At 41.5% G+C, this 26,200-nt stretch overlaps 1 protein-coding gene across 2 annotated transcripts; it reads right to left on the reverse strand.

The window, feature by feature from the left end:
* Positions 1-852: 852 nt before the first annotated feature.
* On the reverse strand, positions 853-24,628 carry QSOX2 (quiescin sulfhydryl oxidase 2). 2 transcript variants are annotated; one of them, XM_085076819.1, is made up of 12 exons: positions 24,352-24,628; positions 19,544-19,644; positions 18,306-18,354; positions 17,296-17,401; positions 17,018-17,108; positions 15,527-15,672; positions 14,852-14,995; positions 12,918-13,047; positions 11,076-11,198; positions 9,865-10,015; positions 6,146-6,334; positions 853-3,965 (listed from the first exon to the last, which is right to left on the reverse strand). In XM_085076819.1, exons 1-12 carry the CDS (start codon positions 24,620-24,622, stop codon positions 3,415-3,417), a joined length of 2,052 nt encoding a protein of 683 aa, XP_084932945.1. In that variant the 5' UTR covers positions 24,623-24,628; the 3' UTR covers positions 853-3,414. The 2 variants fall into 2 exon arrangements, with proteins under 2 accessions (XP_084932945.1, XP_084932944.1); XM_085076818.1 differs by having other exon boundaries at positions 17,296-17,404.
* Between the last annotated feature and the right edge of the window lie 1,572 nt (positions 24,629-26,200).

Raw genomic sequence — 26,200 nt, forward strand, 5'->3', positions numbered from 1 at the left:
GGTACCCAGCCGGGGTGCCAGAGCACCCTCCCGCCTGCTCCCCTCCTCCGGTCCCACGGGAAGAGGGCTGCTCAGGACTGTCCCCTGGCATGGCTCAGGGGACAGGGTTGAGTCTACGGGACAGCTCAGCCCTGTGTGGCTGGAAAATAACGCAGGGAGACACTCTGGGGACTGAGATCTGGAGTTCCCCAATAAAGCACCCAGAAATGCCAGGTACTGCCAGAGTGTGACCAGTCCCGTGCTGCAGTGACAGTGGGGACAACCAGCACCTGGCCCTCCCCAGGGCCATGGACAGCGTCTGGAGGAAGCTGATGACCCCCGCGGTCCCTTTTAAGCTCGGTTTTTAAGTGGATTTTCAGTCTGAGCCTCTAAGGAAGCACTCTAAGCAACCCCGTGTGCAGTGGTTGTGTTTCCCCTGTGCACAGGGCAGGGCCTGGCAGCTGTGGCTGGGCAGGAGGGAGGGCAGGGCTGTGTCCCCTCAGGACCACCAGTGGCACCTGCCAGCCCCGTGGTCCCTCACAGTGACATCCAGGACCCCACAAAAGCCCCTCGTGCTGATCTCTCCCTGCACTCCCTCCTGTCCCTCCTCACCAGGGCTGCCCATGGCCTTCCTCACTTGGGGTTCTACCATTGATAAAATCAACCATTAATAAAAACCAACCCACCTAAACATTTGTTTCTTCCTGGTTTATTTTCTCTTCACTCATTCAGACCCCTGAGAAGTCTGGGCTTAAAAATACACCTCCACAAGAAGACTGATATGGTTTATCAGGGATGTTCATGAGCTGTCCTGGCAATAGAGTTCAGCTAAAACCAATTTACAAACACAGGTAAAGAGCCCAAACACACCACTTTGCCCAAACGGTTGCAGTTTATTTTAAACAAGCACATTAATTTACAATTTAGTACAAAACAGTCACTTTTCCTTCCAAGAGAGGAACGAGACAGTAAAAACCCAACCAAACTGGAACGGACTTGGAAATGTCAAGTTATTGACTTCAAATAAATAGAACATTTAAATTACTGAAATGGTATTGTCACTATTTTCAACACCTCACGTGCAACAACACACCTGGGAGCTTCAATTCCCATCCAGTTCTGTGCAGGAACAGCAGGATGGAAACACTGCTGAAAACAGAAAATTAGGAGTTCTCACAAATAACTTCACTAGGTTTTTTCATCACTTGCAGCTTTTGTCTCTCTCTCCTGGCACACTCTACTCCTTTTAATATTTACTGTTTGCAAACATCCTGAGAGCAAAGAAAGCTCCATGAATTACGAAGGGCCAAGAAATCCCTCTTGGATCTGACTGCCCCCAGCCCAGCACGACCCCCACAGGGAAGTGGCATTGCAGGAACCTCTGCAGACAACACATCATACAAATAAACCCTCCACGGTCAGGGAGATGAGGCTTGGAGGCAATTTTTAAACCAGGAACACTTCCCTGGCAGCAGCACCCATCCCCCAGCACAGACTGTATCGTTACAGAGACACAAAATGATATAATTTGTCATTAGGAAAGACAGAAAATAAAACCAAGCAAACCAAGATTTACACAGGTGAACTCAAAGTCAAGAAAAGCTTCCCAGCTAAGGTCATTGAAGTGAAGGACTTGGCTGCTTCACTGGCAAGACTTGGAGCATCAATACTGACAAGCAACATCCTAATTTCATACTTTTAACACTCTGAAGAGACAAAAAAAAATCTGAAGTTGGAGTATTGTTCTATTTTGTTGTGCTTGCAGTAGGAAATGTGGATATCAACAGTGTGTAGCAACCACCCTGACACCTTATTCCAAACCCACATTTTGCTGGTTTTTATTGGCAAAAGCATCCCTACAAACTTCCAAAGCCTCTTGTTTTTATATGCAGATGAAAATGAACAGAATGAGTCAAAGGTAATGAAACCACATCTAAATATTTGTTAGAAATCTAACCAGCAGCACTAATGACTGATTTTCTACTTGAGAAGGTGCAATAATACTGACAGCAGGAATTAACTGCCCCCATTTTCCAGATCCAACACTGCTGTACTGGGTTAGGTTTTCCTGGTCTTCAAACTTTCAGTGCTGGGGCTTGTGAGGGAAATCAGGAGGACACACTAATGGTATAAATACAGGGAATTGGCCAGGGACTCCTCCTTCCTCCTCGTGTAACAGAGGAGTCAGCAAACATTCAATTAAATTAAAAGTTGCAAATGTAGAATTGAAAGGAAAAGCCTTTTTATATAACGTAATTAATCTGGAGAACTCACTGCCACGAGAAAACATTGAGGCCAAAACCTATTAGGATTAACTAAAGATTAGGTAATGGATAACTAGAACATGCTCAATTACATTGGATAGGATTATAAACTTCACTATCCAGGACGTGAATTATCCCCCAGCCAGGATCACAGAACTCCTATTCCCAATGATGATTTTGTCATGTTTTCTTGGTTTCCTCTCATTTCTGCCCCAAGGATCCCAGACTGACCTGTAAAGTTTCTTCAATGGAAGAAACTCAGTATTTGCAGATTTTTCAATCTGTTCTGCCATGGTAACACAAATCTTGCTGTCATTCACTAAAAACACTGTTTTCCTGTCCAGGAGTTCATCAGGATTGGCTTCCACCTGGATAACACTGTAATTATTTACTTTTCCTGGTTCATGAATGAGGTGAGTTGCTCAATGCTCTATTAACACATCCAATAGTGGAGCAAGTAAAGCACCAAGGGGCCAAGTCTGTCCTTGCTCACACCTAATCACCCATAAAATACTGACAGCATCAGCAATCAGAATCAGGCAGCTAATTGTGCCCCAAAACTCATCCTAGGGGACACACAGACATCCTTGGCTGGAATGCACCACAGAATGGATGAATGATTTGAACACTGAATGCTTCCTACGTTAAATAAGCTGCATAAATAGTATTTCAGAAAGTCACAGAGGTTTAGAATTGATTTAATCAGAACAGAGCTCTTTTTTCCTGAAAAAAAAATCAGAATTCCTGCTTCTCCAAATGAAGCAGCCAAGGTACCATTGAGTGGAACCGTTCAGCACTCGGGGAGGTGAAATCAGCCCTGGATGAATTAAAAAAAAATAACACCTGACTTGAAGTACACAAAACAATATCCAATTTCCTTCTCCAGCAGGCACAGTGGATTGCATAATGCAATGTTTACTCTGGAAATGAGTAAAGGATGTTGGTGGGAAGTCATGGAAAAATCTTAACTGACAAATGCAACGCTCCCCTGCGAGGACATTGACGTGGCAAAGCCTGGGGATCTCAAGGCCAACTCCACCTGCTCAGCTGAACACCTGGGAAATGCCTGGGGAAGAAAGGGGTCTGGAACAAGGAATACTGCATATAAAATCCCTGATCATAAATATTAAAGCTGTGTCTGGGACCCAACAGCCACGCACAACGAGAACTCCTACACCGAAGAACGATAATACTTCACTTTCCAGCGCTTGGATCTCATCCGGAAAAAAAAGTACATGATCATTAAAAACAAGGATGATGCTACATAGAGGATGACACACAGACTCATGTCTAGGTTGGAAAATCCAATCCCTAGGAAGGACACAGCCTGCCTTGTCCCTTGGAGGTTCACCGACGCAGCTGCGCTTTTGCCGCTACCTTGGACAGCTCCAGCATTTCCTACTGGCTTCTCTAACACCCTGGAGCCTGAATCTATTGGGCTTTCCTTATCCTGCAGCTTGTTTTCTCCATTTTCCCCTGGGTTCCTCGGCAGGTTTTTGTCTTTCACCTCCCTCGTGTCTCCCTGCTCATTGTCACTGGAGTCAGTCTGGCTCTCGGTGTATTTGTAGAGGATATTTTCAGTGCTGTAGTGGGACTTGAGGAACTGGAGGACTTGGTCTTCGTTCCAGCTGTGCAGGCCTTTGATTTCCTCGTGGCATGCAGGACAAATGTCTGGGGTTGGCCACTGAACTTTGGGAAATTTTGGGTCTTCAGTCAAATCACCTAATTGGGAGGAGAAAAAGATAAATTAAAAAAGAACTTTAATGAACTGGGAAAGCCGCACCATCAGACACTTCACAAGGAGTATTTTCCACTCCCAGGGAGGTTGGCATAAAAAGCCACAGCACAATAATGTTTGAATTAAACCAAGACAGTCACAAATTTGGAAGTTTTTTTTTTGTCAATTCTGACACGAAACATTTCAAAATACAAACACTGAATCACTATTATTTCCCTTTTCTCACAGTAAAAGCTGCAGCATTTGAATCCAAACCCAATTCCTGCAATTGCTGCTTTTAGAAGGCAGAAACCCACAACTGTCTGGGCTCTCCAGGGTTAAACTGAATTATGGTGCAAAACAAACTGCTCTTTTCACTCAGTGCTCCTTAATCCCTGTTTTCTGCCTGGTTTGCAGCAGCAGCTCCAAGGCCACAGACTCAGACATTTTCATGTTTCTGTGTTGTGAGCAATTCCACCCCAAGCTCGCTTTTCCACAGCTCTGCATTATTACCTGAGCAAACTGTTTGCAGCACTTTAAAATCATTCTCATGTTTAAAATGTATTTTTCAGCTAAAAGGCAACTCTTTAAACATGTAATACTGTCTTGGATCAGATTTAATTTTAACATTTCAGATGCTCACAGCTCTGGCCATGTTTCTGAGCTGAACACTGCAGCTGGTGTCACACTTTACTCTAAAAACCAATTTTTAAAATTTAAATGGAGATAACTTTTAGAAAAAGAATCTCCACCTGGTAAAAAATATAATTTATTTAACTGAACAGTCACTAACATTTAAAGTATTTCAGAAATATAAAGCCTCATTTTATTATTATTTTTATTCTTTTTAAAGGCAGGAAACTTCCCCATGATTTTGTGTAAAACCAGGATTCAAAGGACATTTAAAAATACTTGTCTTCTTGGTATTTACGAGCAGGAGAGCAAATTTGCTTTTTTTACCCTAAAGATCACTCAGTAATCAATTCGTTTCAATAGAAAATGTAGAAACAAAATGTCTTACAGCAAGGTTACAAACAGAAACCTCCCTGTACTTCAGGTTTTCCTGCCAAAGAGGGAAATGCTGTAAATCCTGTTCCTTCTACAGCACCAGGGAATAATTCAACAGGGCAGAGCCATATCCAGCCACCTCCTGACCCACACTCCAAGGCTGCCAAAAGGTATTTTCATTGACCAAACATCATTTCTCATGTAGGACCACAAACACAGATGCAGCTTTTAAGGGTGAAAATACATCACTGTCCCAGAGAGAAATTTTAGCAAACTTAAAAAGCATAATTCAACATTATTATTTATTCCAGTGTGTTTGTACTTCTTACTAAAAGGGTATTTTAGCTGGCTGCTGCATCACCTAAATCAATATCCATGTGAGTTTTCCAATACCTTAATGTTCTAAATAAGTGCATTGCTCCACCACTTAGCAACTCCAAGTCCTCAGGAGTTGCCTGTTCCTGTGCTCAGCCCAGCAAGAGGAACCAAAATTAGAGGATGTTTTTATTTCATCTCTTATTATTTCCTTTTTTTCCTCCTCCTCAGAGAAAGGACACAAACTATTTGTACTCACAACAGCATTTAATACTTCGTGGATCTTGGGAATTCAGCATGAGCATAACATGAACACAATGTAGCATATTTAAATTGTAACTAATGCTACATTACCCAGATCCATAACAGCAGACAGGGATTTAGTGCAAAGAGAAACCAATTTTCTTTAGTGCTTTAGTTACTTGATACCCCCATAACAGAATGGATTAAACACAACCAGTATTTTAACAGCCCTTTCAGTCGAACTGAAAACACAGGGATCTGGAGGGGGCACAGATTTCCTTCATACAGCAATTTTATTTTATTTTATTCAGCTGCTGAGCTGCCAAGAGTTGAGGCTCTTTTGTCCTGAGAAAGCCTCTTGTTCAATTGGCATCATTTTCCATGCAGCACCACCCAGAACAAAACAAAGGCAGGTTTTAACTTCTCTTTAAACTGAAAGAAATGTAATTATTTTTTATCCACAGCTAAGCAGCTAAATTGCTCCTTTTGGAGAAGGCTTTGATTTGTACTCCAGAAAGAGCCAGCAACAGGTGAAACCTCAGAAGAAACCAGCTCTGAAAATGTTTTTTATTCTGCACCAGAACTGCCCAGCTCTGTCTCAGGTGTTTGTCTCCCTTACCTGCCAGCCTGCTGTTCACCACGTTGTGTTTCTCCCACAGCCACAGAACTGCCTTGTCCCAGCTTTTCACAGAATCCATGGACTCCTTGGCCATGTCCTCAAAATGCTGAGCACAAGCCTTGCACCCAAAGAAGTGGTTGATGTATCTCCTCATCACCTGGAGCACAATCTGGGGGTTGTCCTCAAGTCCTGCAAGGCAAGTGACAGAGATGTTTGGCACTGTCTGGGCAAACAGAGCTCTGACAGCAGGAGAGTGAATGGGAAAAGAAAGGAAAAGTTGCTCCATTCTTGTTCCACACAACTCACACTTGATTTTAGAGATCTGAAATTAATCACTTTTTTAATTTAAAGTGGCTGTTTATAGTAATACATAGAAGACACTTAGTGTTTAAAATTGTGCTCAAAGTTACCCTGAACAACACAATAAAATAAAAGTCGAGTTCTCTACAGTGGAATTTCTCCTTTCAAAGAGTATCTTAACATTTGAGGGGAAAATCAAACTTAGTTAAACGAAAACCAGACATTTTTATCAAGAGTACATTGTGAAATTGTTAAAATATGCCAAGTTCACACAGTGTGTATACCACAACTCCTATGGAAGTAGAGACTTTCTCTAAGATCTTGCCCAACAAATAAATGAATATTTCTGTTATACATTCACCACTATGTTCACACCCAAGCACGAAAGTTATAGTGACTTTGCCACCCAAAAATCAAGAGTCAAAGCCCTCTGTGAGTACAGCACAGTGCCTGTGATGGCTGTTTGCTCCTCCACAATTCTGAGCAATTAGAGAGCACCACAATCTCATTACAGTTATTAATTCCACGGCTTTTTTGGCAGCCTCTGAATGCACAGAGCAGCTGCTGAGCAACATTTGCACTTTCAGGAGTAAATCAGGAGTTCCTCCTAAAATAAACACAAACACTGTGTTAAAAAATGTTATTCTTTCTATAACATTCACACTCCTACAATAAAGATAATGCAAAAGAATAATAAATTCAGCAGGAAGATAAGGTCTTCACAGGTTGAGAATTCTGTGGCCTTTACTGTGTCTGCAGGTAGCTCCTTACATCTGTAAGTGGCTCCAAAACCTGACATAATTTGTTGAAATCCTAATGGTTTCATCTCTGTCTCAGGGAATTTCTGATTCATGCTTAATTGACCCAGTAAATTATGTCAAAATGTATTTAAAAATGTACTGTGTGCTACCACGAACACACACTTGTCAAATTAAACACATTTTATGGTGCAGATTGATCAAATTACAGACTCCTGCTGCTGAACACCACAAGTAATTTACTATTGCTTTGTTTTTTTTGGAAAAAAAAAAATCATCCTCCACAAAACCTGCTGAAACTATCAGAGCACTCATCTGTTATAGATATGGGAAATACATTAAGACATCAACACCTTTATTTAGAACAACAACAGGATATTCTTAAACACAGCAGCAAAAAGAAGTCTTTAAAGCCCAAAAGAAATCCTAAAAAACAAACGATTTCTCCTCAGCCATTCAATATCTGTGATTGAACAGACATGTATAAATAAAGGCTACGAGATTAAAGCAGATTAAATTACTGCATTAAAAGAAAGGCAGAAAAATTATTCTGGAAGTTGAAATGAATTTCAAGCAGAACAGTTTTACCATTTGTACTGAAATATGTATTTAGAAAAATACCCAACAACAAACACAACAAAATTATCTGCAAACAAATTATCTCTTTGGGAGAAACTGAGATCCATATACAAATTTAATTACAAATTTAACTACATCTGTTCCTCTGTGCAATGTTACACCCCTGAAAATACATATTGGGGGGAGATCTGTCAAACTGAGCAATAGGTTAAAAAAGAAGCCAGATAATTTATTATAAAATCCACAAGCCTGTCTTATTCACACCAACAGATCCTGTTACCTGAAAATACATTTCTTATAATTAAGTGCGCTCAGGAAATGATTTCTCCAATGATTTTACACATCCTGGGGTGTGAGCAGCTCTGTTCTGAGTTCCTTTGGTTCCCTCCTCCTGCTCCCACTGCAAGCTCAAAATTCCCCATTCAGCATTCAAACGTATCAAATATCATCAAATAACATCATTTTATCAAGAAAGCCCCAGCAAGTTCACCCAGAGTGCCAGGCCCTTGAGCAGAGGGACCATCAGGAGAAACACATCTGCTTCAGAAAGAAAACAATTGCAAAATGGCTCATTTTGTTTGTTTTTCTTTTATCAGCCCCGAGATGAATCTTCTATTAACATCTGCCATGTATCATCGTGTAATCCTCCTTTTCTCTTCCCTCCCAAACTACTGCAATTCAGGGTAACCCTAATCTTTAAAGTGGACAAGAACCATAAAACCCTACCTGTGGTGGGAAGGATTAGGGAGTACATCATGCTTTTTAGTAGATGGGATTTAAACAAGCAATAAGGAGAGGAAAACCTCCCAAGACATAATCCCACAGTCTCAGACTGACCCAATTCTTTCACCATAAGAAGTGATCATCACATATCTGGCCCGATTTGCAGCCAGGGTTAACTGTGCCAAAGAGTTCCCAGGTTCTGCAATGTATTTTTAACTTCAGGCTCATGCCTGAAACACATAATTTAAGGTGTAATTTTGCATAGTTAAATATGAAGGATTTTTTTTTAGATTTAATCAGAACACTTTGGGATTAAAAGGGGAAATTTAACTCATCAAAATCATCCAATACAAACCCCTCAAACTCACCAGGCAGTGAATGCATTAAACTGTAGAAATTCAACCTACTGCCCCATGAATAACAAACAAAACAAAGAGAGAAACAAAGTCAATAACAGGATGATTTGCTATCGAAAAATAACTGTTCTGCAGGAGAATTATTCAGATTTGAAGGATTTTCACCCTAGATGCAAATAATGCTGGACAAATGTATGTATCTGTAATGTGAAATAATAAAATACTTTTTTAACATGCAATCAACAATTGGCAAATTGCAAATTTCTGAATTTTATGATGTAGTAAGAGTCCATGTAGAATTCTCATATTCCTTAGAAAAGACATTGAAAAGGCTTTAAAATGAAAACTAAATAAAACTGTAATGAAACAAAGCACTGTCCTGGCAAGAATAAAAACATACAAAGGCCAAAATTTTAGCATTAGTAATTCTATTATCATTGGGTGAGGAAAAAACATTATATATCCAGCATGTTCCTTGAACAGGAATCATCACCAGAATATTAACATTCAGCTTCACAAGATGCTGCAAGTCTAAAAATAAGCAATTTTACAGAGTGCTGGCAAAGTAGTAAATCACTGCAGGGATTAATGACAGGTACATTCAGCTGGAAAAAAAAAAAAAACCCAAACAGTCATAACAGTCAGTATTTAAGAAATAACCTTACAGAAGGATCAGCTAATGGCTCTTCATCTTTTATGGCTACTAAACTGTATGGTTAAACCTCATTTCCCTCAAATTTAATTCCCAGTGCAACCCCAGGTAACCTGAATAATTTTCACCCCTTTTCAGGGAGCTCAAAATTTCTTTGTTTGAAATTCTCCTTTTTTTTTTTCCTGCTTTATTACTCCCAGCTTTAGGGCCACACACTTTATTTAGCACATTTCCAAGCCTTCCTGCTGCAGCCAAGCTCTGACCCCTGCTGGTGCAGCCCTGCAGCCTCTCTCCTCCACAGATGGATTCCTTGAGGATTTTCCACACCAATAAAAAATATTTGCTGCTCACCTGTGTTTATCAAAGCTTTTGGTCTCAGGGCAGCCTGAACAGTGAGGGTGTGGAACAACTTCCAGAGGGAGCAGCTGTAGCCCCTCAGCTCTGGTCTGCTGCCCTGGCAGCCAACCCACTGCACCTTCCTGGGGAGAAATATCCCAGAAATCTGAAAAAAAGAGATGTATTTGAGGTGTATGATGTTGTGGGGACTAAATGAACCACTGAATGTGGCAGCACAGTTGATTCTACAGGGAATTGAGGTGATCCAAGGGTAAAGAACAATAAATGACTCTCTGCACTTGTTGCTGATGAATTCATGTTTAAGGCAAACAAACTTCTAAAAAATCCTTAAGTCTCAGATACTCTGAAGCATCATCATAAAACTCATCCCTCTTGGACATGTATTAAATTGATTAAATGGTACAAAATTTTCAGTCATTGACATCAAACCTACCAGAATCAGAACACACAATGTAGCTTAACCTGTAAATGTTTTCTTTTAAGAACAGAATGAACACAACACACAAAAATATTCCTGTATGTTCTGACAGAGATCCAGTTTCCATGGGCATCTTCAAGGTTTACAATGGTAAAGTAAAGCCTTAACTGGCTGTAAAATTCAGTATTATTTCTTCTTAGAACAAACCCACTCCTCAGTCATTGCACCTAAAATCCAGAGCAAGATTTCAGTTTCTCTCTCTGCTTCCTAAAACACACAGGAGGTTTCAAAATTTCAAATAGAAATAGGCAGGAAAGACTCTGTGCAAAATCAGCTCCATCACAGGGCTTTCCCAAAGTGGGATGGGATTCCAGCAAGGAAATTGAGGAGTATTTAGGGAAACTCTTCAGGAATAATGCTTATTTCAGTGGGGAAATTTCCCATCACTTAAACTCTGACCTTCAAGAGAATCCTGCTGATAGCAGGCAGAGCAAAGGCAACTCAGAAGTATCCTCTGGGAATCTTGCATCCCTGGAAGCTGACATTGGAGAACAAATATTGCTTGCTCATTATAAAACCCAGCCAGGATTGTGTGTTTCAATTCTCTCATTTCAATTTTGCATGCATGTGGTTTTTCTTCCTGCTAATGATTTCGCTTTATTTTCATTTTAACCTTCTTATAACTCCATTATGACCCAGGCAGCATCAGTAAGTGATGTCTTAGACTGATATAGAATCTTATCCTTTCCTAATTCCGTGTTTTAGGCTGGAACTGGGAACAGCTTACCCGCATTTTGTTGTTGACCAGATCCAGGATAGCATCATAAGGGATTTTGTCTAATGGAAGGCTCACCAGCCACTCCTGCAAGGTCTCTAACAACTTTACCACAGGCTGACGGCCAGGAAAAAGCTGAGAAAAATAATAAAAAAAACAACAAGGAAGAAAATATTATCAGCACATTAGCAGTGAGACACTTTTGGATTTAAAGAAATGTTTTTCCTGCCTTTAAAATCCTTCATTTTCTGATGAGCAAATTAATTACTTGTGCTGCTTTCAGTAAAAAGCCATCTCATGCTAGATTTTGCTTACAAAATTCAGCAGGTTTTACATGCAAAATGTTAAAAATTAGGTAGTCAGGAATGCTACAGAACAACTTATAGTTCTTTTTAGTCAGATTTCTGCAAATTTAGGAGCTGGTTATCCAGAAGAGGATTTTCCTTTTCATAAGGGTAACAGTGATTTCCAAAATGATCTAAGGGACTTCCTTAACTTGGAATTCACAGGAGCCACAGCCTGGCAAATGAGTGTGAGGAACTGTAAATCAGTGGGAAGGCCATTATTTTACACCAGAAATGGTATTTTGCTTTAATGAGGGCTATAATTACTACAGAATTAAGTATGACTACCATCCTTTAGGAGCCTTGCAGGGGAGCAGGATTTCAGTCATGAAAATTCCCCAAGCAGGGAATCAAGAGACCTCTGTGACTTTGGACTGACCATCACTATAAAGAGGAGAAGAGCATAAAAAATCTCCTGACAGAAACACCTGAAAATATGAATGAGGGATGCAAGAAAAGTGTTCCAATACTAAAAAAAAAAATGCAAATAAAGAACAGCAACCCCTGGTGTGAAAGGGCAGGTGGAGATGAGCACCTAAAAGAGAACATTCCCCATTGATCAGCAATAGGGAAGCAAATGCCATCAGCTGGCCAGGAGCCATCAGGGAGAACAGAGGATGTTTTAGGGATAATATGATGGAAAGATTACCACCACACTTTCTTAAAGAAATGAGGCCAGCTGGAGATTTCTGACCTCTGATGGCTGCAGGGGGGAGCTGGCTGGGCAAGAAACTGTCTGTCTGATTTTCAGATAAACCCAGATATTTGGAGATGGTTCACATAGGCTGTATTATGCCCTTTAAGAGCTGTTGAGTCACTTTTTAAAAATAAACCACGGTGTTAGCTACACAGTGAGTAAATATAAAGAGATATTGGTCATTTCAGGAAGATGGCATTATAAAGCAAAATGATTTTAATTTTTTTCAAGTCATATCACATTTTTATACATGTATTTTCCCTTCATGCAAGTGTAACACATAAGCAGTTTTAATTTGTAAATACTCAATTATGCTCAATAGCTCAGTTATTTCTGAATACCTATTTAATTAAAATCAGTACCTCAATTATATTCAAAATTTAGACAGAAGCTACTAAGATCTCTAAATAGAACACCATTTGCCTAGTATGCATGAATAAAATCCAAAACTCAAGAATGAAAAACAAAGGTTGTTTTAATCCCACTGAGTTACAATAGCTACTTATCCTGAAAATCTGATAAATGGACTATATTTGCAGTGTTTGTTCAATATGCTGCAGACTACTTAAGCTTTATTTAATTTTGAGCCCCCTAAGATGAAATTAAATTGCATTTGAACCCTGTAAGCATGTCAGAACAGCAAACACCACCTCAAAAATAGCATTTAAATACACACCAAACTCTTTTCTGAGCCAGTGAGAACGCACACACTCAAACACTGCGCAGGACATTTTGAGAGACTTATGTCCCACAATAAATTTTATGGCAGAATCACTTCATCCTCACAAATAATCAAAGCCCAGAAGTGCCTACCTTGGCAGAGATGGTGACAAAGTCCTTGAAGGTCTTCAGCTCAGCTCCCTCGAGTGCCTTGTGCGTGGCGAGCTCCACCCGCAGCAGGAAATGCAATCCCGACTCAAGGTCAGCCATGTACAGCCTGGACCTGCAACACACATCAATCCTGGGCTGCACTGGCAGCTTCCTCCTCTCCTCCCCACTCACAGAGGGAAAATTGATAGAGAGGAGGAGAGGAGGTGTCATTAAAGCCCCAGCAGCACTGGTCACCCCACAGGGACTGCAGTGTCCTGCCTGGGAGGGATGGCATGGCAGGGACTGTGAGTGTCACACACGGAGTTTGGACAACTGAGCCACAACCACATGTAAGAAAGTTTATTTTATATTTGACTGAACTTTTTGCCTCCCAGCCAGCTTTACCTTGTAATGGAATTATAGCCCTGGTGTGAGGAAATTACAGCTTCTCTGCTGGGCTGACCACAAACACAAAGAGGACATGCTCTGAACAAAGGGAGGTTTTGTTCAACAGCAGTGGATTCTGCACAGGGCAGGGGTGCAGACAAGACTGCAAATGTCAGTGTTGGAAAGGACTGAATTAGAAATCTTCTCCCAAAAGCAGTAGTTTTACTGCAAATCCTTTATCTCTGAGTTAAATCCCACCAGTTTTTAAGACAAGAGTTATGACAAGTACAAGTAAACCACATAAACCAAATCAAACATTTTCAAAGTTCCTTCTCACAATCACATATCTTCATAACCAAACCCACTTTACAAAGTACAAATGCATCAGGAACAGAACCCCAGCTTTCAATGCTTTCAGAGAACAAACTTCAGGCAGTGTGAGACAGAGCAATGGATCTGAACAAACAGAAGTTCACAGAGTTAACATTTCTTGTAAGAGTTCAGCAGCACTATAGTTTCTAAAAAACAGAATCAAAAAACAACCATTCAAAAAACTGGCTGGTCCCACCTCCTAAATAACATGCAGGAAAGAACATATTACAAGTCACATCATCTAAAATCATATATACTACATCTATAACTTAATTTAAACTACAGACTTACTCTGAGTTTATCTCCTTAATTAATAAAGTACTCACTTCAGTTTTAAAAACCAGCAAAATTCTGCTTCAAGTTTCTTAAATAAAGAGACATCCACATGAATGCAGGAGGTTCTCCAAAAGGATCCTGTTTAGAAGATACTTGGACTGGAGATTCATGTCAACAAGATTTAGCCTTGCTGGAAAGCAGCTCAATTTAACTAAGTTGTTTTGCTAACAGAATGTTTCATGTAAAGTATTTTATAATTGTCACTGAAAGAAGATGACACTAACAGTGTCTATGAAAGGAAAGTAAGTATTATATTAAAGCACTCAGGCCCACATCTTTTCCATCCAAAGATGCTGAGGGATTATCTCTCTGCAAAGGCTTTGCATCCTTCTCTCAAAGAGGGAAAGAGGGTGAAGATAAACAGAGGATTTGGGGTGATAAACATCTTTTACAGTGACTTTAGTATTTTCTATTATACTTGCATTTGACAAGCCCTTTTTAGTGGCTCTGCTTCACTATTGCACACACTGAGAATTTCCTACAGAAATGTTACAGCTTGGTATTTGACTATTGATTTTTTCAGGGGCACTGATCACTGCTTTCAGATAATGGGTGAGAAGTCCTCAGTGTTTTGAAGGCAATTGAGTTTTTAACAACACTTTTGAAGTAAAACATTCCTTCCATTGCAATGCAGATGTTTGCTGCTAAAACCAAAATACTCTGCAATTTCACCTGTGAGTTGCTTGAAAAGCTGCTCACAACTGAACTGGAGTGAAATGAAGTAAAATATGGGACTGCACTAGGATTTTATAATAAATTACAGCACAGCTGCCCACGAGGCAAGAAAAAGCTGTAAGTAAATTTCAAGAACCAAATTTATTAAGATCAAAGGCATCACTTACTTATCAAACTCTTTCCACACCTTGATTTCCGTGCTCTCCTCTTTGTTTTCTGGAGCAGGCAGCTGCAGTGGCAAAAGGAGTTTTTTCCGCACACCTGGCAAGGACTTCAGATATGAAGAAAAGAAAGACCGTAGAGGCTTCAAACTGCAAATGGACAAAGAGAGATTGCTTTGAATCTCAGACTGAGTGAATGTCCAAAGCAAATTAGTGTATCTATAAAAAAAGATATCCACTTTGGTTTATGTTTTACAGTGCTAGTGCAGCATGGTCTGTTTTGATACAAGGTGAAAGGAAATAATGTTTAATTTATGGTAACAAATCAGCTGGATTGGTGTGAAATTCTATGCAAAACAAGAACAAATAACCTGCATCCAAATGTCAGCTCACATTACAGAAGAAATGGGTTTTTTAAAGAACTTTGATGCTTCATTTGTTTGTTCCACTTTTTATTTTTTCTGAAGTTTGCTCCTTTCAGAAATCTCACAGTAATAAATTAAAGCTATAAATGGGCAACGGTGGTAAGTAAAAGCAGTATTAGCTCTTTTATTGATAATATAGGTAACACACAACTTCAGTCAGTACAATGAGGCATCAGGACATCAAATCTTGACACTTGTATAAGTTAAGTGAACCTCCCCATAACCCCCTGACATGTTTTTTTACTAATTAACTTACTTGTTAATTAATCCATGGCTGCCATTGGGCTGTACCAGGTAGCAGGAGGGGACTGAGGTGACCCCCAGTTTCTCCAGGAAAGGTTTATCAGAATTCAATGCTCTCCTCACCACGATGTTTTCATACTGGACCAAGTCTAAGATAACCTGGGTAATGAAAAGGTGACATGAATTATACATTGTTCAAGGAATATCCAATCTTGGAGGACAAGACACATAAACAGGAGAAGTGCATCATCCTTTAAGGGCATCATTAAGCTGTTTGCAGGAAGTGCAGCTATGACTGCTCTGTGCACACCAACAATTTCACTTAAAGAAGATTTACTCTTCTTTTCAAATTATTACTCCTATCTTCCTTTTTATTTTATTTTATTTTTCTTGGTCTATGCTGGTCTTTTCCTCCTTCCTTCCATCAGTGATGACACATGGCCTCCTTTTCTTCAGCACTATGGGAAGGTTTGTCCATTTTGTCTTGTGTTGTAAACATGAAAACAATGCTATTTTCTGTTTCACTATTCTATAAAGCTCAAATACTACATAAGGCTAGCAGATATTTTTATTCTTGAAAGCACCACTACATGTTAATCAAATGACTCTGTCTTCCCCTCCAACTGCAGACAATAAAAACAAAGCAAATGTGATAAAAAACTGAGGATCTTTACAACCTTCACATTTCTTCAGAAATGCCCACTTGCATCAGCACAGCTGCTTCCAGAGAGCAAACATCTGGAAGCAGCCTGCTTCCCAAAGTGATTCCCACTTTTGGCAGCACAATCTCCTCTGCTCATGACACTGGGCCATCTCAGCGCCAAATCTAATTAGAAATATTTTGCAGACACTGATGCTTCCACACAGATTATGCTTAGATAATTATGCAGTTTTTTTTTTCTTCACTTATCCTAGATGTTGGCAGGAAGAGAAAAGGAACAGTTGTCTGAGCTAACAGCAGGCTCATTAGGTGGGGAAAGGATGCCCAATCAAATATTTTATTGGGAAGCAAAACCTAAAGACTTCCACTCCCTCTGTGTTTCTGAATAATTGTGCAAATAATTTTATGCTACCATCTTGATTTCCCAAAATTTATATGTGAAGAAAGGGAACTGGAGAGTTTAGATTATTATAAACAGTTGTCCAAAGAATGAGTATTAAAAATGGTTCTCTAGCAGTAGCAAAACACTAATGCAATGTGACAATATTTTTGTTGTCATCTTTCAAATATTGAAAGAAAATTGTGCTAAGAAAGAAATTGATAAATCAACCTACTAAAACAGGAATGGAAGTTCACATGACATCCCATTCTTTTGTAAGCAAGTTCCTCTGTGTGACTGAACACCCCAGCTCTATAAAATCCCTGGGTTTTATGATCCCCCAGATGTGTGACCTGCTCCAGTGCTGTAATGAGAGCTGTTGCTTGGCTAAATAAGCTCAAATCCAGCTGGTTTATGGTAACATCCATTCCCAGTCACTCTGTCCCTCACAGGTCACACCTTACCTCTCGTCCAATGTAGGAGTTGTTGTTTTCAAACACAATGGCTGTATAGTGGTGGCTGCTCTTGTCAAAAAGAGATGTAATATCACTGGACCTTTGAAGAAAAGAAAAGCAATTTAGCACAGAATGCAACACATCCACTGTTATTCATTGAATTTCCTTTGACAATCTCATAGCAGAACTGATAGCAAGAAAAACTTCATCTCTAATAGGATCTTCTACAGTTTATTTAATTAACTGAGTAAACAGAGAGTAGCTACATTTGGAAAAAAGGAACTTACAGCACTGGATCCAGTGGTGGACAAGCAGGAGGTCTCACCTCCTGGGAATGGTTCTGGAGGAAATCAATCATCATCTGACGAAGTGTTTGCAGCTCTCGATCTGCTCCTGCTGGGAACAGGTTCCAAAAAAACACAGCTCTTCAGAAAACTGGGAAAAATGACTCACATGAAGGTTTTCGATGCATGTGGGTTTTCTCATGCTTTTCTGGGTCAGGTTTTTGCTTTTAATTTGGACTTAAAACCCAGAATACTATGTGGCTGAAGAACAGGAACTAAGGACTTTAATCATGAATTAAAATTTGCCAAGGTGTATCATTCCTATCAAATGGTGAGGCCACAAGACGAGGAAATAACTGAAGTGTGAGAATATTTTATTTGCTTTAAAAGAACCACAATAAAAAGCAGAAAATATCACAGATGCCCAAAAAATATAACTAATGCTCTCTTGCACAGGAAGGGTTAATGGTGCAGGTGGTCTCTCCTCTGACCTCTGGCCTTTTAAATGTTCATCCATAGAAAGGGACAACATTACTTTTGTCCCAGACAAACCACCTCAAGCTGTGATCCTGTCAAACACTGGGATAAGCCTATTTTCAGTGAGTCACAGCTGAATAGAGGCTCTCTCAGTGCAACTCAGGATGCCTGGAAAGTGGCTGAGGGATCAAAAGGCACCAGAGTCAGGATTGAGCAAATTGGATCTTGTGCTGAGGAAGGCTGTGCTGAAAAAAAAAGGGATTAAAAGAAATTAACAAGCCATTTGTGAAAATTGAGAGCCACATTAAAAAAAGTTAGGAATGGGATCCTGAAGCTCTTGAAGAAATGTTTTGCCTGGCCAAAATTCTGCCTAACACTCCACAGAATGCTTGAAATATCCTGTCTTAAAGAGCTGTTTAGTGTCCATCCCATCCCTATTCAAAGTAACTGACAGGTAAAGGGATTTTGTTTGTGTGACACAGTTCTGGCTGACAGGAAAACTGCCCTGGGAATTTCTAACAGCAAGATGTTCTTACCTTGGTAATTTTCTCCAGTTGTAAACTGCTTTGTAAATGCTTTGAAGTACTGTGTGGGAGAAAAGAGAAGTCACTGTATCAGACAAAACCCACTACAGGAACAAAAATGGTTTTCAAGAGTTTTTACTTTTACAGCTCTAACCACACAACATTTTTTATTTATCTGGTCAGAATAGAGTTTTCCCTCTTAGCCTAGGAGTTCCAAAATCCTGCTTCTCACCTACCTGAGGGCAAGAGGAAAGATATCTTAATGCATAATTCAATAGTGTCTATTGATCCTTTGCTGCAAACATTAACCCAAACACAAATTAACTGATCACCAAATCAGTGCTACCAACTGTGGGTGTACTTAGAGCACTATTCACATTTCCCAACTCCCTCCAGTGGTTAAACAGGAGATCTAAGGGAGCTTGGCTGCTTTCTGCTACAAAAAATAAAATTGAAAGATTCAGTGTCTAATATAAAGGATATTACAATTTACATATGAATCTTTGAGGAGTAAAAAAAAATAAATAGTTCTTATTATCAGGGCAAAAGATCAAAAATCCTACATTGAAATGTCTCCTGTTCCTTCTGTCATCACAGTTTATTCAATTCTCTCCATCCCCCACATTCTGCTCATACTTAATAATGTGATTATACAATCTGACAGGGAAGGTAAAAATTCCATTTACACTTAAAAATGAACAATGGCAGATACTTTTGGCTAACATGACATCCTTTTTAAAAGGCAGTTTTAAGCAAATTATGAAATGAATCATAAAAATAGTGAAGGATCAGTCAAGGGTAAATTTTTAATTGGTGATGCAATCAGCTGTTTCCATGAGGCAATTCCAATGTGCTCCCTTAACTTTCACACACCAAAACTAAAACCACTATTAGTAATCCTGTAACGTCTGAATTTGAAAAATATTTATACAAAAGGTTATTTATCTAATGAATCTATTAAAACTAGGTGTTACACACATGTAATAACATGATACTTTCTAGAATGGTATCTTCTCTCAGTAAGAATTTTTCAGATTCAGAACTGACGACTGAATTACAGCCCAAAACAGCTGCATCAGCTCTTGCATTCAGAAAAAAACCCCTCAAATTAATCTTTTATCCACTCTGTAGCTCTCTCAGCAAAGCAAAGTAAAATTCCAGCTACAGAACAATGAGTTACACATAATTTTATGGTTTTAATTACTATAAAAATGCATCATTAGCCTAAGGCAGGACGTTCTGCCACTTACCCGAAAAGTTGGGTAATAGTGAATCCCATATTCTTTGCACGTCTCGTAGTTCCCTTCTTCCCCACAGTCCAGCACTCCAACTCTAATTGCAGATTCCCAGTCTGGAAACAAAGATATCTTTCAATTTTCAGCAGAAGTGGCCATGGATCCCAGCTGATGAATTACCCTGCTTCCCATGGAAACCAGCAACAGGGCTGAGAGATTCCAGTGGCAGAAAATTCCAGCCCTCGGTCGATTCTCATTTGCCATTCATTTCTCTCTCCCAACATAACACAATCTACTGATTTGTAAAATAACTAAAACCTCCCTGTTTTTCTTGGCTGCATCGGTGTTTTCAATGCATCCAAACAAGAGGAATCCCAGCACACAGTGCAGCAGTTCCAGGGCTGAGTCCAGGAAGATGAAAAATCAGGGACAACCCAAAGCTTGCAAGGTACTGGATTGAATTCCTCAGCTTTTCCCATTAGCTGTGCTCATAAAACAGAGCATGCAGAATGCATATAACTGAATCAAATTCATCCAACAGTTACTCATCCACGTGGCTGTCAATTAGAAACCCATAAATTTGATGCACCTTGTACTAGAGCTTTTTCAACAAGCTGCTTTTTCTCCAAATTAAAATTTTCTGAGGCCTCAGAGTTACACACAACCCCCAGCTCATGGAGTGTCTGCTGAAAGCTGTATTTATCTGGCAGTATTGTTCAGAATGCATTAGTTATATCCCAAAAAAAATGAGTTTTAACCACAGTGTGGAGTCTGAGCATCACTATAAGTTTTCTTTACAGCAATAACCACGAGAGTTCAAGTATTTCCATAAATATGCTTATATAACTTCAATAAAAGCTTTCAACTAACTTACAGCTTTTTCCTTCTCTTTCAGCTGGGAATTTATCTTTTTAAGCCAGGCTTTGCTGCAGCAATCCCTTTAAGGAAGAACCACTCCAAGACAATCCTCAGTTACTTTTTAAAGCAAAGTTAAATCAAACCAGCTGTGGACAGAAATTGAAGGTCCCCCACGATTCCAAATGAAATTTAAAAAGCACTGAAATAAAAACTGCTTTTACAGCATAGACCATAAAAGCTTCATCCAAGTTCAAGAGCTGATGGACAGTTCTGGCCTAGCTGCCACTGAAATTTAGCTTGACCTCTATTTGTGTTGGAGGAGGCTGGGGCAGCTGATGGAGAGGTTTGTGCTGAGCATGCCAAGAGCTGAGAGGGCACCAGCAGAGCCCTCCAACCCGCTGGAGCAGATGGACACCTATTCACTGCAGCACAAAGGACACAACAGCCCACTGCAGCACATCACATGCAAAATACAAAAGAAAAGTTTGGCTTCTGGGTATCTCCCTCATTCAACTTTCACCACTCCTCCTCCTTTTTCCACCTGTCTGGATCCTCCTCCACGCCGTGAATAGGAGCTCGCTGAACACAATGCAAATAACCAAGCACAACAAAGCTGTCCCAGCCCAGCTAAACACTCGGGTTAAAGAGCACCAGCTGGGATGTGCTGCTTAGCATTCCTGCTCCTGGAAACGGAGCTTTGCCCTCCTGAGGGATGCCAGAGTTGCTGGAGTGCACAGCCTACACTGTGGAGTTGCAGTGGCACTGTAGCCTGGGCTGGCTTTTTTTAAAATGCTGATGAATTTTAAATTAGTACTAGTGGTGTTGAAATACTGACTCACAAACGATGGGGGAGAGGCAGATGAGTGATGCATTAACCAACACAATCTCTGTTTATGCTAAACAAGTTCCAGTGAATGACAGGACTGTGCTGGACAAACTGGAATCCTGCAGGTGGGTCAAACCTCCCACTCGAGAAATGCCACAGAACATCCAAGCAGTGAATTACAAGGGATATACTTCTGTTTCAAAAACCTGGAGTATCCTCTCCAGCTGGGTGTTTTCCAGCAGGAAGTTTCATTCAGGGAGGTAAAAGGCTCATCAATAAGGCACCTCCCCTTCACAGCTACTTGAGAGTTGCCTGTTCTGACACTTGGCTGTTTCCTGAATGATGACAAGGTGTCTGCAGCTCCCCACCAAATGTGTTCAAAGAATAATTTCTAGCAGGAAATAATCATTGCTAGATTTGGAACAGTTATTCCAAATCCTGAGGAGTGGATTGATTTTGTGTAAAATTCGCATGCTGTTGTATGTGGGATTTCCAAAGGTTTGTTCTACACATAATTCCAGCCCACAGATAGACTTAATCATCTTTTAGACAGAAAAAGGACAATTAACTCTAACGGCTACTTTGGCCACTGCTGTAACAAAATGAAATGTGTGATTAGGAAAGCAGCAGCACTGACTGAGCTTAAAGCCTGTTCCAAGAGGAAAGAGAGTATTGAAATCAAAACAGAAATTACACAAAAACAAGCACTCATCCTATTTTTCAGGAGGAGTATGTTCTGCTATGAAGTCTGCAATGGCAGTATTGCCAAGATTTAACAAATGAGAAACAAAATAAAAATTAAGTCATTTGCAAAAGCCTTTCTTGGACAAAGCTGTTGCACCAATTTAACTGGATTTTGTTTGGATGCCAAAGCAGCAAACACAACCCCAGATGTATAGGAGTTCCCTAAAGTAAATGAACCTGCATCCTCAAGGATAGCTTTAATATGCTAGCCGATGTGTAAATATTTTTGAAAAAGAAATGTTGAGACAGATTAAGTGGGCAAAATGTTTTGGGTTTGGTTTCTTTGATGAAGCTACCAGTGAAAAGTGTGACTGTTCTCAGTTTCCTCCTAAAATCCATTAATTCAGAATCCAAAATGGAAACATTTGGCTGACAAATAACACCAGAAGCCAGTAGCACTTGGTGGTTGTGCCAATGTCCACACAAATATTCAAAATCCACTTTCTAAATCAAAGTTCTTCATAAAAACTCAATGGATTAAAGAGGAGAGGCCTCTAACTGGTTGCAGTAATACAAGTGCAAAACAGCATTTGCAGTTACCATGACTGCAGGTGAGAAAGGAAATCTTTACAAGTTACAAAGGCATCACACTGCTGTAATCCTAGGTAAACATGTCCCTGACTTATTTTGACCAAAGCTCTGGCCAGTTTGGGCTCTTCATGATCTCCACTGCTGGGCTCAAACACCTCCTTGTTACTTCAAAGAAGGAGAAAATCTAATACTGTTTTGGCCACTAGCAGATCAAAGCAGTAGATAAAATGTTACATAAACTTATGCAAATTAAACAGAAAAAAGCTACTGGTTCATAAACAAAGCCCTCATGCAAGTAAGAGGCATTTGAAGTGCTCTGAAACTATGACTGCTCTGTGTTTCTCTGGTTTTGAGTTTTTGCTCACCAATCACAGTTCCTCAGCATGTGATGAGTTCACCAGGACCTATTTTTGGGTGGGTTTCCATTTCCATATATCTAAATGCACACCTAATACTGCACCTACATTTCATGTGAGTTGTTAGCACTGTTCAGAGTGTCACAGAACAGACAGAGCTCTTCACTCCCTCTCAAAGAGAAACCATGAGTACATCAGAACTGCTGTCTCCATCCTGGAAACATCTCTTGGGTGAAATGTGAAATTAAGAGTGCTTTAGAAGCCTTTTACACTGCTATATTAAGCATAACATTTCCTACAAATTTGATCTCAGGTTTCTTCTCCAGCAGAAGTACTGAACTTTAATCAATACCTGAGAGAGCTGTTTGTTTCCTCACATCTACAGATAGAGTAAAACACTTCAGCACATGCCAAAAAAACTGAGCAGGATAAGACACAGCAAGGCAGATCCATCAGCATAAGCTGTGGAAGTCACAATTTCATTTTAAGACACTAACTGATAAATCCAAAAACCTGGTTCTCCCTTTGCTTGATTTTTGTATTATTTCCTGGTGGTCCTTTTCCCTCTTCTGAATTTGCAAGATATAAACCAAATATGAGCATGGCCTCTCCAGTAGCACAGTATTTTTTTCTTTATCCTCTGAAACAGGCTGTTCTCTTTATAAAACATTTAGCAGATAAACATCATGCCTTCAAGAGTTCAATCTAAACAAACATAGGGACATTTACATGAAAACACAGAGCTGGATTGCTGTGTGCACGCAAGGTGTATTTTACCCCTGGATTCCTTCAAAACCTTTAATTTGGAGTTGTTCTTCCAGCAAGCATCCCTTGCTGTGTCCCATGTGCTGTTTTGGCTGTGTGGCACCCCAGGGCAGAGGGACGAGGATGATGCTCACACACCAGAGCAGGGAGGATGATGATGCTCACACACCAGAGCAGTGAGGATGAGGATGATGCCCACACACCAGAGCAGTGAGGATGATGATGCTCACACACCAGAGCAGTGAGGATGATGCTCACACACCAGAGCAGAGGGATGATGCTCACACACCAAAGCAGTCAGGATGATGCTCACACACCAGAGCAGTGAGTGAGGATGATGATGCTCACACACCAGAGCAGTGAGGATGATGATGCTCACACACCAGAGCAGTGAGGATGATGATGCTCACACACCAGAGCAGTGAGGATGAGGATGATGCCCACACACCAGAGCAGAGGGATGAGGATGATGCTCACACACCAGAGGAGAGGGATGAGGATGATGCTCACACACCAGAGCAGGGGATGAGTACACGCCAAGGCACCCCCGGCTCCGCACGGCCCGCAGAGCCCAGGGGTGTCACGGTGACCGAGGCCCCGCGGTCACCCAGCCCAGCGTCCCCCGGGCCACCGCCAGGCACCGCCGCGGCCCTGCACCGGCTGCGGGCACGGCGGGAGGCCGCGAAGGGCCGCGGGCCAGCGGCGGGGCCGTTCGCGGTGACCCGCTCCGCTCCGAGCCTCACCTTTGACGTCCCCCGCCAGCGCTCGCCAGGTGGGCGCGAAGGCGATGCAGTGGCCGCAGGACGAGCTGTAGAACTGCACCACCCAGGCGGCCGAGGAGTTGAGCAGCGCCGGCCGCACCGAGCCGGCCGTCAGCACGGTCAGCGGGTCGTGCCCGGGTCGGTACAGCCGCGCCGCGGCGGCGGCCGCCAGCAGCAGCGGGAGCAGCGCCGGGAACGGGAAGGGCACCGGGAGCGGGAGCAGCGCCCGCCGGCCCCCGCCCGCCGCCGCCATGTTGGGACGCGCGAGAGGGGCGGGGCGGGAGCGCGCCATAGCAACGCGCCGGCCATGGCGGCCCGGCCTGGGGGAGCGGGGGTGTGCGGCGTCCCTGAGGGGAACGACGGCTGTCCCGTGTCCTTGAGGGGAGAGGCAGTGCGCTGAGGGGAACGACGGCTGTCCGCTGCCCCTGACGGGACCGTCCCGTGCCCTCTGAGGGGAGCGGGAACCGTCCCGTGTCCCTGAGGGGAGCGGCAGTGCCATGAGGGGAACGAGGGATGGCCCGTGTCTCTGAGGGGACCGTCCCTCGTCCCTGAGGGGAGCGAGGGCTGTCCGCGTCCCCCGAGCGTTGCAAAAGACGGAATGTATAAAATTTTTATTTGAAAAGAATGTTCTTTGATGTTTGATTCAATCCGTGAAACAGAGCAGCCCACAAGCTCCAAGTGATGTCCGGGTGTTAGGATAACACTCCTCACTCAAGTAGCCGGGCAGGGAACAGGTTGCCCAGAGCAGGCGAGAAGTTTCTGTCATTGCAGAGATCCCAGAGCCATGGGGACACCACCCTGTGCCATGTGCTCTGCGATGACCCTGCTGGGGAGGATGATGCTCTGCGATGACCCTGCTGGACCAAGGAGGTTGCACTCCATGACCCACTGTGGTCCCTTCCAGTCTCATCCACTCTGGGCTTCTGTGAGATCACTCGGTGGCCAAATTGATGTGACAATAGGTATAGAAAGAGATGTTTTAACTTCACGAAGCTTCTCACTGAGTGGAGATGTAAAGCAGGGTGGCCTTTGGGTCGAGAGCTCTTTGATCCCAAAGTACCTCTCTCAGCAGGGAAGAGCTGTCTCTCCTCAAACTGAAGCTCCGATGAAAGGCTGTGCGTAGGCAGTTTGATACAAGCTCTGTCCTTTCTGTAAATTCAGGCTGGATGAGCACTAGTAATGGGTTTTAGCACGTTTTTTAGCTCTAGCCCAGTATGGGAGTCTTCTTTCATTTCTAAATACAGGCTCAGGAATTTTCATTACATTAATGAGGAGCAGAAACTGAACATTTTCCCCAGAGAAGGGTTTCAGAGGAGTTTAAAACTCAGATAATGAAAGACTGAGGTCTCTGAAAAGATATATCTTGCTTCTGTTACTCACAAACACGGCTTTTAATCCTTGAAGAACAAGTAGGAAACAAAGGGGTTTAAATTTGTACTTCAGGGCCATCAGGGTGAATTCAGGGTTAGAATCTAATTTATCATTACTTGTGGCCAACAACCCACAAACAGTACAAGAGTAAAATTCTGCCACTTTTGCCTTTTTTCTGATCCTTTCTTTCATTTGACCATTAATATCTGAAACGGTTCAGACACATCTTTTGATCCATATCCACAGCTACAGCCTAAATGGTTTCTCATATCACATCCCAGCTTTGGGGTTTTCTGTCTCTATTTTTCCTGGGTACAGCAAGCAACAAAATAGATGGTTACAATAGCAGAGCCCAGCAGCTTCAAAGAATTGAAAAATCTCGAAGCAGCTGCTAATTAGGATTTTAAAAATCTGCAGTGCCTAAGATATTTTAGGGCACATTTTATTCAGAAGAATTGTT

The sequence above is a fragment of the Lichenostomus cassidix genome, chromosome 17 (genome assembly GCF_008360975.1).
Source record: "Lichenostomus cassidix isolate B80296 chromosome 17, HeHo_3.0, whole genome shotgun sequence".
NCBI lineage: Eukaryota > Metazoa > Chordata > Aves > Passeriformes > Meliphagidae > Lichenostomus > Lichenostomus cassidix.